The following is a 14,604-nucleotide window of genomic DNA, read 5'->3' as shown; positions in this document are numbered from 1 at the left end:
CCAATCGTCATCATTTTATATGTGGATGACCTAGTCATTGGAGGCGAGCATCTCGTCGAAATCAATAAGGTCAAATCCCTCCTTTCCGACAAGTTCGAGATGACGGACATGAAGGAGCTCCACTACTTCCTCGGCATCGAGGTAATTCGGACTCCGGCCGGAATCATGATCTCTCAATGACACTACATACTCAACTTGTTATTCAAGTTCGGAATGGCCGAGTGCAAATACGCGGCAACCTCGCTCGATCGCAATCTCAAACTAGATGCGAACTCCGGCACCAAAGCGTGTGAGCCGACTCAGTATTGGCAACTCATCGAGAGTCTCATCTACCTCATGATCAATCTACCTGATCTCAGTTATCCGGTCGGTCTCCTTAGCCAATTCATGCAAACACCGCGTGATATTCACTTGGATTGCGCTAAGCGAGTTCTACGATATGTGAGCGGCATCCTCTTCAAGACTGCGATGCCAATACGACTCGAGGGGTACATAGACGCCGATTGGGCCGGCTACAAAGCCGATAGAAGATCAATCTTCGGATTTGTTTTTTCCCTCGGCAGCGGAGCAATATCCTGGAGCAGTAAAAAGCAACCAACCGTCGCTCTTTCGAGCATAGAGACGGAATACAGGAGCGCGACAGTGGCCGCATGCGAAGCCGTATGGCTCAAAAGAATACTCAAGGATCTGGGCGTACCCTTCAAGGATCCGACTTCCTTTTACTGCAACAATATGAGCAGTATCCATCTGGCTTGGAACCCGGTGTTCCACGCGCAGACAAAGCACATGGAAGTGCACTATCACTTCATCCGAGAGCGCGTTCTAGCTGGCGATGTTGACCTACAACACATTAGCACGAATCTTCAAATGGCTGACATCTTCACTAAAGCCTTAGGAGCCGACAAGCTATGGCAATTCAGGACCGATCTCGGATTGACGCTCCCTGACCTGCCAAGCTTGAGGGGGAGTACTGAAGACACTACACAATAACGTGTAGATTCCGCAACCGCACACTATGCAATAACGCATGGATTCCGCAATCACGCAACGAAGCCGCAAAGAGCCGATCTACCACGCAAAGCCGCGAAGAAAGACGCAAGCCGAAGCACAGACTTCGCAACTACGCACAACGCAAGCTGGAGCACGGATTCCGCAACTCCGCATAAATATGAGTCGACGCGGACTCCGGAACGCGAGTCGAAGCGGATTTCGGATACCATATGAAACCGACCCGACATGAGCTTGAGGGGGCGTGTTGAGAATCAAGCTCAACTTGATCTAGTGTGTGAACTCACCTTGAGAGTGAATAGACACTCCAACGGTCAAGAGTCACCATTATGTCACCACTTTGTATTCGAGCATTTAGTATGAGTCATAGAATCATATTCTATGACACATAACTTATGAGCTTTCACATTCCCCATGCTCCATGAGTCTTGTAGTTAATGAAGAGAGAGGGTGACTATATAAAGCACCCTCCTCCCACCTTGTATAATGTTGAGTCTTTCTCCTTTGTTAATATAATTTACCTTGCGTATACTCTGTGTCTTACTCCTTGTTTCTCTCACTCTCACTCACTTACTCACTCTCTCTCTCTCATACACACACAGTTCATATCTATTCCGCTACGCAATAATCATACCCGATTCTTTACACATTGTTTATGTGATGATTGTAGAGGGTTCCATCATCTCAAAGTCTCGTTGGTAGGATGATGGTAAGATGGGTAGCATGTGGTGCCTAATGTGGCATTGATTAAGGTGGAAGGTGAGACTCCAACTAGGGTGGTTAGATGGTTTGAAGCATGGAAGGTTGAAGGTAGGCACAAAGACTCGAGAGGCGGAGTTGGCACAACATTAGAAGCTTGGGTCTATATGGGATGGTGAACACTTTTTATTTTGGTAGATTTAGTATTCAAATGTGCAAAGATCTTTAACTATTTGGAGAAAATGTCTTAATCACTAGATACTATCATGCAATAAGACTTTGAATTCTTTTACTCGATGCCCCATCATCATCTTTCTTTCATGCTTTTCTCTTCAATGGTTAGCTTAGATTTACATGTAAAGATTCAAACCCAAGAGTAATCCTATTATTTTGCTTGAAGAATGCCTTGCACCCATACATCACAGAAAATGCCGACATGTCACACATACCTAATCACATGTAGATAAAATAGACAAATGATGTACCATGTGTCTATTTTAGTTTATTTTTTAAGTCAACACCATTAACTTCACAACTTGTGTTATTGTTTCCAAGAATTGTCAAGTCCCCTAGGTGGTGACCTACTAAAGAAAAGAGATGGTTGTGACCACTATTGACAAATTCCCGGGCACCCCATTAGGGCCTGAAATTGACAGGTTGGTCTTTAAGTTTTTTGACAGGCACTTTTTAAAGATGTATGTCATATGACACGAGAGTGCCAAAACTAACATGTCATTTGACATACAAGTTTTAATAATGAAAAGCATATGATGCTTGAACTATAGAAAGTATACAAAGATACACAAATAAACATAACTACCTCACAAAGATAATGAAATCATACAAATTGAATATTTAAATCATCATATATTTCTTATAACCCAAAAAACACAAAAAATGTTTATCATACCGTGACTCCTCATATTAAGCATTGTAAAATATGTGTCTACTTCAATGATAATATCCTTCTCTCTTTTTCTTCATACCAAAGGTTAAATATATCCCTCCAACAAATGTTTGATGTATCTTGAGCATTCAAGGATATAAACATCAAAGCATCTAAAGTTTCCAAAGATAAACCGTTTCTAATATCATTTTTTATGATATTTTGACGTGAAAAACCTCGTTCACATGCTGCTATACTAATAGGAATAGTCATTAAGATGTGCTTTCTTGCAAAACACACTCTTAATAGAAGGTTGGTGTGATCTATGTTTTTTGGGGCAGGACATACTCTTGAAACTGAGAGAATTCACAAACCAAGAAAAAAAACAAAGATGAGATGGATAATAAAGGATAGTTTCCACTCTAGATCTTCCAATCTATAAAAAAAAAACGAAGAAAGATGAAGGCTCACATTAGCTTACACGCACATGCAAATCCAAAGTTACGGTAAGAGTTCTTAGGATGGGTGTGGGGAGTTGTTGCACTATTTGTGCCTTCGAAGTTCCATGGTATAGAAGTCTATACAAAAACACTTTTGGTCCTCGAATTGCAAGACTATGAAGAAATGTCTAATCTGAAAGTCAGTAGCCTGTAGAGTATCATGAAGAGGAGGCAATTGAAGTGGTTCATAGTTTCAAACACCTCAGTGTTGGCATACCTAGTCAGCACACTTGGAATACATGGTGAATGGAAACCACACAGATTCATAGTATGAATTTGAGAGCATGTGGCACTTGCGCACAACCCAAAGATGGTAGATTCCAACAACGTCATTTGTATGCATGCATCACATAAACCAAGCATGCTCTTACACACATTTATGCAGACAATGTTGTACTTCAGACATGCTATCAACTATGACTGCAAACCCTTCCAGATATGATCATTCCTTTTTTGAGAATAGTGGCCTAGCAATCAAAGTGCCTAAGATCAAGTTCATGGTGAGAAGCAATGTCTAATCTGACAGTCAATAGCCTGTAGAGTATCATGAAGAGGAGGCAATTGAAGTGGTTCACAGTTTCAAACACCTCAGTGTTGCCATATGTAGTCAACACACTTGGAATACATGGTGAATGAAACCACATAGATTCATACTATGAATTTGAGAGCATGTGGCACTTGGGCACAACCCAAAGATGGGAGATTACAACAATGTCATTCGTACGCATGCATCACACAAATTCTGCTTTACAAAAAAGGTATGGGAGGAAGCATTTCATTAAGCTCGTGGAATGAAACAATGAAAGTATAAAAGAGATTTCACTGCCTTCATTTAGGGGGTTAAGAGCACAACCCCAGTACATCTAGAAACGGGAAGAAAGCCAATCAAGTGGTGTGAACTTCAAAGGGGTTATTCCAAGAAAATATCGAAAGTACGGATGACAACATGAGATTGTATCCTCAATGCAAAACGTGAGACTAACAATCGGCAACGGTTCGGTTCGGTTTGAGAGGGTCCAAACCGTTTAAATTTTTTGAAACCTGAACCTAACCGAACCGAACCGTGAAAACGTTAAACTAAACCGTTAAACATTTTTCAAACCGTTAAACCATTAAACCATAAAAACCGCGGTTTCGTGGTTTCGATTCGGTTTTCAACATAGATCAAATTTTTTATTTTTTAAAATTTATAATATTTCATTATTTAGAATTTTAAAAATATTTTAGATGTTCCTAAAATGTGAGAATAAGGTGTAAAAATGAAAAGATAGTTTAAAAACAAATTTTAAATTTTTTTAGAATTTTTTTAATAAAAATTTTAAAAAATAAAATATAAAAACCGTTAAACCGCGGTTTTTGACTGTTGAAACCAAACTGAAACCGAACCGAACCGTTGAAACTGTTAAACCGCGGTTTCGCGGTTCGGTTCGGTTCAAACCGAACCATTGACGATTGTTACGTGAGACCATGTTTTACTCTACGAGAGGTCATATGAAATGGAGATCAACCAGTCATAGATCTAATTTTAAGTGCTATTCCAGTTGCATTTATACTCGATATTAAGAGAATTATTGGGGGGGGGGGGGGGGGGGGGGGGGCTGGCAAATGCCCAAGCATAAAATACGTCCAAACATGAGATTAGTTTCTTGTAATAATTTGTGATCTCTCACCATTTGTTAAGACAAGAAAAGGGGAGGGCAGGAGGAGAGACAAATAGATTGATTTGTCATATTATTGCCGCCCATGATGACCCCCATGACTATGGCCACCCCTCAAATAAGTGGGGATTGAACCTGAGTCAAATAAGCGAGGAATGCATTCGAGCGAGAAAATAGAGAGAAATAGAAAAAAGAGAGACAAATACATACCTCAGAGTGGTGGCAAATAGCAGATGTATAATCACCGAGAAGCGAGAGGGAGCAACGTGTAGTGAGCGTGCTGGGAGCAATGGGCAACGACCAAGGAACAGGGAGTAGGAAGCGAGAAGGAGCAGGAAGAAGGAAAGCAAGAAAAGAGAAAGAGGGGGGATTCGGGAATTTAGAAATGAAACATTGAAAGCATAGTTATTAGTCACGACTCACGACTCACATTATACATAATACATATACAGTTATACTATTATAAAATGTACATACTACAATGTACATTATAATAGTATATGTCTTTGTAGTATCATGTATGTACATATACTACAATCTACAATATACATAGTACATATTACAATATTAAATATACTATATATAATATGTATTATGAGTCATGACATTATACAATGTCATTCATATATATATATATATATATATATATATATATGACATGGAAAATAAATTTTTAGCATGGAAAATAAATATATATATGACATGGAAAATGAAAATTGTAAGTTTATATGTCACTTGACGGACATTTTTATTGGGTGTGTGTTTTTGATGGGCAAAATGGGCCTTTGATGGGCATGACACCCATCAAATTCCTGCCGTGCACCCCATGTGCTTATACATACATTGACCACAAAGATAAGTCTATATATCATCTTATAGACACTCCAAACTATGAACACATAACGCATCAACAATTATTAACCTATATATTCATACATAGATTACGCCTTCTAATGTTTATAATAAAAAAGCATTCCTGTCTCTGTCCACTATTTTTGACTTGTTTTTTTAATGTGCATTTTTTCCAGCTCATCATCAACTCTCTGTCTCGACAGAGAGAACAGAGAGATCATCAATTTTACTTTACATATTTTCTTGTAGCTAAAACAGATTTTCTTGTATCATATGCTTCAGTGTCTTGTGTCAATTCATAATGATGAGATTAAGAGCTTTTGTAGCTGAATCTGAGGCCCAAAACCCAAAACCTCAAGTTGAAAGCTATCACCACATTATGAAGATCACACCAAATTATGTGTGTTTCTCTTTCATTCTTCTGATTCTTCTTCCTGCCCAATCTTCCCATGTCAAAGCTCAAAACAATGAAGGTAATTACAAGTTTCTGGATGCCATCATTATTTATTAGTTCATTTCTAATAATGGATCAATTCGATTTGATCCCTTAAGTATCCTTCACTTGTTTCATACTTAGAATCATTCTTCGGACAAAACCCGTCCATCATTCTCCATTTGATTCATAATCAGTCTTCGGCTTCACTGTCCAAATTGTTTGTACCTAGCAATCATTTTTCTTCACAATTGGCGTTTCATTTTATCCTTTCTCACTCTTCATTGCCTCTGTGATCGTTCTTCATTTGATCCATCATTCCCTCATTTATTCTTCATCGGACCCTGTTACTATTCTTCAATTTCATCCTTCCTTTCTCCTCCATTTAAACCATTATTTGGTCCCTTCTCTGTCTCCATTTGATCCGTCATTCAATCCTAATTACTTTCTCTTCATAATTTGACCTTTACTAACCACATTAGCTAGATTTAACTTGTTGAGGCCATTAATTTTTAATCTTCTGATTGCTTACATAAATTACAGTTCAAGCACTCCTGAGTATTAAGACTGCGGTTGGGGGTTCGGTTTCAACTATAACATCTTGGGATAGTTCTGCGCCAAATCCTTGTAATTGGACCGGGGTCACATGCTCCTCCTTTAATCGTGTTATAGCACTGTAATTTCTCCTTAGTTTTCCATTAACCTGCAGATAAATGCTAATGATGTCCTCGTCATGTTAATTAATTCTAGTTTGATAATGCAAATATGTTGTATATTTCGTTAACGCTAATTATGCCCTCTAGTGAATGATAATCATGTCTTGCAAGTGCTAATTTTGTTCTATTACAGTTAACTGATGCTATGTCAACTTTGATTGCGTTCTAATTATGATCTTCATGACTATTTTTAAAATTTATTTTAGGAATATGTCACGATTTTATCTACAAGGGACATTGCCAAGTGATTCATTCACAAGCCTTACAGAGTTAACATCGCTGGATCTATCAAATAATCACCTGACAAGTCCTTTGCCATCAATGTCTATGTTGACACAATTACATGACTTGTATGTAAAATTTAACCTCCTCATGGAAGACAAAAAAAATCCTATTCTATTCTTACACCAATTACACGCCCTTCAAATATGATCACCATCAAGGAAACCCAATCTTTCAGATAATTCCTGTTTTACAATTCCCAACTCACTATTCATAATAATCATAATGGCTTACATTATGATTATATATTTTACAGGAATTTATCATCCAATGCATTCAGCGAGGAATTTCCAAACGATATACTACGCCTGAAAGGCCTTGTGGCATTGTAAGTCTTTTTTGTGTGGACGGTTTATTTTAGTTCAAAACTATACAGAAGTCAAGCAATACAAATCTGATAACACAACCATTTAGCAATATATGAAAGAATTAACAAAGTCTAATAATGATTGATAGAAAGACACAACACAATAAAGCGAGCATGCATTAAGATGAAAAAAAAGTCTTCGCTTCTTTCCAGGCGCATGTCCAACAACAGATTCCCAGGTGCAGTTCCAGAAGGGATATCTGCCTTATCCAACCTACAAGAATTGTGAGCCCAATAAGCTGCTCTCATTACTTGTTCCAGTAAAACATCTAAGCAAAACATACATTCCTTAGATACATCCATAAATATCATAAAGATACATAAAGATCGATGCTGCATGGACGGGATATTGGGAATTAGCAGGGCTGGCATGTAGCTTCATGCATTAAAAATATTCATTGATAAAAGCTGTGTTTATAACGAGACAGAGAGAGAGAGAGAGAGAGAGAGAGAGAGAGAGAGAGAGAGAGAGAGAGGAAGAGATTCTTTTCCCTGATTGCCTCTGCAGGTGGCTTGGAAATAACACAATCACATCCTTACCCAAAAGTCTTTCATCTTTAATTCACTTGACTGTTTTGTAAGCACAAATTACATGATTCCTCTACATAGTAATTAATTTCAATATTGCATGTGTAATCAAAATATGTAGTTGTATCATTGTACAGAACTGCTTGGGGTAATGCTGATCTACAAATAACTCAACTGCCATCAGAATGGGGTTTAATATGGGTCAACTTGACATTCTTGTAAGTGAACAACTTACTCTTTTTATAAGGTTGCCATACAAAAAGCAAGGCTTTCATATTGGTCTATGCTGAAGCGATTTGGGTGCATACAAGCCATTACCTTAAGTAATGTGTAAACATGGGGAAGTGCATACAAACCATTAAATATCTTCATGTTATCATGAGAGCATAATAGTTCTCTTCATTGCATGATTGTTGCCTAAATAAGCATTTGTGTTACACGGCTTTGTGTGAAGGACTTGCCTAACTCTAGTTTATCTTCAGTTTCTTTTTCACGATTAAGCATTATGTTGATCTAATATCAAACCAAATGAAGTGACTAATAATCATTATTAGTCAATCAATGATGCATATTATAAGCTGGACCAGATTTAGAGTCTTTTAAATAACACAACTTTGAATCAGGAGACATATAATTTAAAATGATGTATATTGAAGTCTTCTTTTCCTAGACAGGAATTTGCATGATATTAACCTCACAGGGACTTTACCAGAAGAGTGGGGAGCTAGCTTCACTAAACTGCAAAGGCTGTATGTATCCCACATAAACCTTGCTCAATACCATTTTTAATCTTCACTTGATATAGGGAAAGAAGATTTTATTCTTTTACATAACCATTGAATGGATTGATATATATGCAATGTTTTTAATGCCATGAATATGCAATTTAAACTTTATTCTACTTCTTAACTGTATGTAGGTACCTTTATAATAACGATCTGACAGGATCTATTCCTGAGAGCTGGGCACGCATGACAAGCTTGAGGGAACTGTATGCATAAAAATTATTTCTTATTTAGGGCAGAAAATCCTGACAACCCAATCATAACAAGTTACCTAAATAACAGTATCTTATTATATACACAGGCGAATGAGTTGGAATAAGCTGAGTGGCGTTGTTCCATCTTGGATGAAATATCTCACACTTACTGCTGACAGAGTGTAAGAGCCAAGCAAAAACTATTGTATGTATGTACATTCATGTATCCAAATGTGTAAATATATAAATATGACATACATGTTGCTAGCGTATTTATCTACGCATGTAAGCATAATATATAAGAATACAATATGTATACAAATATACGTAACTATACATATATACATACAGAGATGCCTTTTAAAACCAAATCTTTAAGTTTTCATATGAATAAAAATTCTTAAAGTTCATATATGTATGTATGGATTGCAGGGAACTTAAATGCAATTTCCTACAAGGACCATACCCAACTTTCTTTAACGATACCACCACGTAAGTCATGAGAACCTACTAAATGCAATTTCCTAAATGATGGGTTCCAAAATCAAGGGATACCAATTCTAATCATCAAAGAGACTTAACACTATTAAATTTGTGCCATCAATCTTCCCTTAATAAATGATAAGATCTTGAATTAAAGGATAACACTTTTAACCATAAAAAAGAGCCACTGTCGTCAAAGCAATACGAACTAAACACTATTGAAAATTGATGGTTTAGCTTTAGATTCTCCAAATTAGATGAAAAGCATACAAACATTAAGCACTCTAAAGAGCATATACTCTGAAACCATGTTCGTGGATCTTAATTCAAATGCTATAAAAATACAAACTCCAAAAATAGCCCCAAATTCTCCTTTATTTCCTCAAATGCCCGTAAGTTTTAAGCAAAACAACTATTTTCCTAGATCTAGCCAAGGAATTAATAACTCGTGTCTTTGAAAAAATAACGGAAAACTCCAAGGGTATTTCAGTAGTTTTTCACTAGATATATGAAACAATGATGTGAAAGCCATAAGATAAATCCTCATTTTTGTGTCCATCTAGTTGGAATGGAAATTGCTTTGATTCAGACTTTGGGGCTCACAAACAAGTATGCGGAGACAAGACAAGTTGTGAGCAATTTCTAAGCTCTTGCAGAGACAACACAAGTTGTGATCCATTGCCAAGTTCTTGCGGAAACAATACAAGTTGTGATCCATTTCCAAGTAAGCTACTTACTTTTATCACATGGAATCTATACTTTTAGATGTGATTTGATGTGTCTTTAATATGTAGATTTCAAGTTTTAACATCATCCCTTTCGATAATAACATCTCGTACATTTATTCATTATATGGTAGAAATTTCTAGGACCCTTTCCCCACATACACTCAAACAAGTAATAAAAAGATGCTAGTCTATTTTATAGGCTTGTCAAAGGATTACTAGCTCTTTACAATCTCTTCTCTATAAGATTGCAGGTCTCGTATATTTTCACATTGAAAACATGCTTGCACACATGAAATGATATCCACATTTATTCAAGCTAGGAAGGAAGAGAATATTGGGACACTTCTCTTTCAATCAATTGCTAACATGTTGACAAAAATTCAATGTCTCGCAACCAACAACATTGTGCCAATGATTATCGAAGAAACTCCATGTTTGGCGCATAACAAACTTTCTTCATCTTTTAATGTACCAAATTCTTAATTGTTTATGAGCACTTAAACTCTCAAACTTCTTGTACAGAGAAAGAAACCTTTCCTAGAACAACAATCATTGGCTCTGTGCTTGGAGTGTTGGTGATCTTATGCGGAATAATTTCCTTTATCTGGTGGTTCAAGCCTTTTTCGACATCAAAGCATGGTAGGAGACAAAGAAATGGTTTTGACACCAAATCATATAAGCTTATAATGATCAAAGTTTCTCCAAATATGTCTACCTAATATATATTTTCCTATTCGAATTTTGGTAATTTGAAATAGATCAAGATACTAGAGATTGGGAAGTTCCCCCTGGTGTCAAACGGTTTACATACAAAGAGATTATGAAAGCAACAAAATCATTCAACAAGGATTGTGAGATAGGAGAAGGTGGTTTTGGAAAAGTGTACTTAGCACAACTCGGTGATAATCAACAAGTTGCAATAAAAAGGGCCTCCGGTGTAAGTTATCAAGGTATAAAAGAGTTTCGGAATGAGATTATGTTACTCAGTCGGTTACACCATCGCCATCTCGTTCGGCTTGAAGGATTTTGTGATGATAAAGATGAGCAGGTATATATTGTTGTGTATGATGCCTCTAGGATCTTGGTAATAATATATATATCTTAGAGCTTGAGTTAACATTACAAATTTACTTATTTGTTTTCAACGTGGACTTTGTTGTAGATCCTTGTCTACGAATTTATGAAACATGGAAATCTGCATCTCCACCTCTTTAGTAAAAACACCTAACTTTTGCAATTATAAGGAAGAGCAATTTCTCAAAAAATACAACATACCCTTGAATTGAACCCTCTATAATGATTATAAATATATTGTTGAAAAGTTGAAACATCTAAACCAATTTGAAGAGCAATTTACCATTTATGCATCTTAGTTGGTGCTAATCATGATGGCATGTGACAGGTGAGAACGTGTCAACTTTGAACTGGTATAGAAGGCTTGAGGTAGCACTTGCCGTTGCTCAGGGCCTGGAATATCTTCACACTTTTGCTGTAAGTAACTGTTGCTGATTACACATGTGAAGGTAATGAATGTTGGACATGCACTATAAGGCCTATTAGAGTTACCTTGGCCTCTCTTCTCCAAAGAATTATGCTAGTATCCTCATTCTAGTCACTCCTCCATTCCAATGCTCCCATTTGCAGTTGCGTGTGAATGTGTCTTCTCCGGCATTGTTTGTCACCAGGGCACCAATGATTCATGTCTTCTATTCTTGCCAATGATTCATCAAGATTGCCGCCTATCCACACTCTATGCATGATGGAACTATGATATATGCTTAACAGTCGTTAAATCTTATCTTATTTTGTAGATTATAATTATTTATTTGAGAAACCCATACTTTGTGTCTAATGGGCAAGTCTTCATTGACGCAAATTTTATATATATATATATACTTAGTTATGTGTGCACATAACATTGAAATTCCAAATAAGAGAATATATATCCTTGAAAACAAATATTCATTCATGCCTGTGACTTATGTATCTTTGGACATTATGGATACAGGATCCTCCCGTTATCCATAGAGATTTGAAGCCTAGCAACATTCTACTCGATGACAATATGATCGCCAAAGTATCAGACTTCGGCATATCCAAGGCAAATCCTGAAATGGATACACATGTATCAACAAGACCAGCAGGCACTGCTGGGTAAACATAGCTTTTGTCTTCAATAGAAGGAGAGACTTAATGGAATTGCCATTTTAATTATTACCTTACAGATATCTAGATCCAGAGTACTTCCTACGCCGCCAATTAACCACAGCAAGTGATGTGTATGGCTATGGAGTTGTATTACTTGAGTTGCTCACAGGTCAACTTGCCATTGATCACAAGCGTCTTGAGGATTATAACCTTGTCGGTTGGGTAATTAGCTTATCTTTCAAACTTTCCTTTCATTTTGAAGTTATTTAAGGATGTTTCCAAAAAGTGCTAATCAATTTGTTTGCTGCAAAAAAATCAAAACAATACATAACAAATGCATCATAAATTTCCATGACATTACACATTGCTGCTTGTGCTGCTATGCGCATACTGATGAACTATGCTATATATTAAGGTTAGAGTAAGCTCTAGTTTACAAGATTTAGGAAGAGTTCAAACAAAAAATGCAACATGATTTTCACTCTAAAACATCATTCGAGTCAATTGAATTAGTTTTAGAATGTAATGCCATTTTAAAAACTGGTAGAGATATTAATGTCTTAACATATAAAATCAAATGCATCACTCTAGGTCCATGACAAATTCGTTGTATAATAACCAATTTAGATATATGCATTCCTGTCTCCGTTCACCTTTTTAGACATAATATAAGAAGATTAATAATTCACGACATAGGATCAAAGAGCCAAAAACAATTGTATATCTGGAACAATCAGTGATAAACTAAGAGATAAATAACACATATATAACTCTTACCAATGATGAAACCAGAGGTTGTATGTAAGTCCCTCCAATGTTGATCAGGTAAACGGAAAGCTCAAATGGAACGAAAATGTGAGGGCTATAATTGATCCAAGACTTGGATCAAACTATCCTGTTGATGAATACAAACAAGTGATAGAGATTGCAATACAATGCACAACATATGACAGAAATGATAGACCAAAAATGCAGGTGAGCATAATACACACATATGCATTTAAACATACACATACGCATACATTTCGACATATCTATATACATATACACATTTAGGAATATGCCCAACACTCGTTTGGATACATGCATTTAGACATACATATGCGTTTGGACATGTGTAGATAAACATGTTTAGATGCATGCATAGATGCAGACAAAGACAATTTGGACACACATAAATGCACAGATGCATACGTGCATACATCCATCCATCCATACACACATACATACATCCATAGATACATAAGCACACACATACATACACACACACACACACACACACACACACACACACATGGAATGGAAGAACGGGCTAATTTAGGAATGGACCTGTATTTGGGAGTTTCATTGATGCCAGGCTGTGTCAGCAAGTTTGGAGCAGATATTGAGCATGCTACAACCTCCTGCAGAGCACATGATGATACTACCTCCTCCTCCATCCCCCACTTCTCTTCCTCCCAGCAAGGAACTCAGTCAAAACACAAACAGCTTGAATGACATCAAAATAACTTATGTATCGGAAGTGGAACTACGTTGATTTCAATGAATCTGTATGAAGAAAAATGCATGGGTTCCTGCATGATGTGTATATATATATACTCCATACATTCATATTCAAACCGCAAACAAGCCGCAAGAGATCAAAATAAGTATATATGGTTTGGGAGTGGAACCATGTTGATTTCAATGGGCATGCATGCATTGTGTATGTACGCATGCATGCATCATGTATATTGTATGCAACATACATTCACATTCATATTTGTGCATGTATAGATTGGTATATACCACATATATACACATATTTATTTATGCTTATGCATGTAAACTAATAAAGAATGAGTGTTAATTGTGTGTGCACCGCCTGCATCAAAAATACTCCAAGCTTGAGGCTTTCACCTCTAAGGGAGGTCCTGTAACACTCATGATTTGGCCTGATTGTTAGGAATTAAACTAAAACTCTTCCCATCTTGGCTCTTTACCCTCGCTTAAGTCGACCCGTTGTCTCAACACCATTGTCACCATACAAGGTACAAGCTGTTGTGACATATGACTCTACACAACACCTTTGTCTCCATGGGGTCGTGGTTATTGGTTACCTCAAAAAATGGTGAATTCGACGAAGCGAGTGAGACTAACAAAGATATTTCATATCCTTGGAAAGAATGAAACCCTTGTGTCTTGCACCCTTCTTGGTGAAGGTCAAAAAGTTAATTGCCTCAATAAACAGCTTGCCAAATTGCTTGTGAGAAGGATATGGGCTCCAAAAAGTTTAACAAAAGATTGTTGATCTCACTTCGGAGGCCTTGATGGAAGTGCTCACACAAAGCTTGATTC

At 36.9% G+C, this 14,604-nt stretch overlaps 1 protein-coding gene across 1 annotated transcript in view; it reads left to right on the top strand.

Moving 5' to 3' along the window:
- The window catches only part of LOC147864729 (putative serine/threonine-protein kinase PBL6), a 45,250-nt gene extending 31,430 nt beyond the window's left edge, over nt 1-13,820 (top strand). The window contains exons 2-17 of the mRNA XM_087318867.1: nt 7,555-7,626; nt 7,910-7,978; nt 8,067-8,147; nt 8,604-8,678; nt 8,849-8,920; nt 9,016-9,090; nt 9,341-9,400; nt 9,955-10,115; nt 10,642-10,776; nt 10,878-11,167; nt 11,282-11,333; nt 11,522-11,610; nt 12,128-12,273; nt 12,345-12,489; nt 13,093-13,242; nt 13,625-13,820. Coding sequence (XP_087174993.1) covers nt 7,559-7,626; nt 7,910-7,978; nt 8,067-8,147; nt 8,604-8,678; nt 8,849-8,920; nt 9,016-9,090; nt 9,341-9,400; nt 9,955-10,115; nt 10,642-10,776; nt 10,878-11,167; nt 11,282-11,333; nt 11,522-11,610; nt 12,128-12,273; nt 12,345-12,489; nt 13,093-13,242; nt 13,625-13,804 — 1,848 coding nt within the window. The 5' untranslated portion in view covers nt 7,555-7,558 and the 3' untranslated portion in view covers nt 13,805-13,820. The remainder of the gene's footprint in view (nt 1-7,554; nt 7,627-7,909; nt 7,979-8,066; nt 8,148-8,603; nt 8,679-8,848; nt 8,921-9,015; nt 9,091-9,340; nt 9,401-9,954; nt 10,116-10,641; nt 10,777-10,877; nt 11,168-11,281; nt 11,334-11,521; nt 11,611-12,127; nt 12,274-12,344; nt 12,490-13,092; nt 13,243-13,624) is intronic.
- The last annotated feature ends 784 nt before the right edge of the window (nt 13,821-14,604 follow it).

Source organism: Azolla caroliniana, unplaced genomic scaffold (assembly GCF_043228905.1).
Source record: "Azolla caroliniana isolate FFs.n. ecotype wild unplaced genomic scaffold, voAzoCaro1.0.p SCAF_4, whole genome shotgun sequence".
NCBI lineage: Eukaryota > Viridiplantae > Streptophyta > Polypodiopsida > Salviniales > Salviniaceae > Azolla > Azolla caroliniana.
The sequence above is the reverse complement of the archived record's forward strand: the minus strand, read 5'-3'. Positions and strand labels throughout refer to the sequence as shown.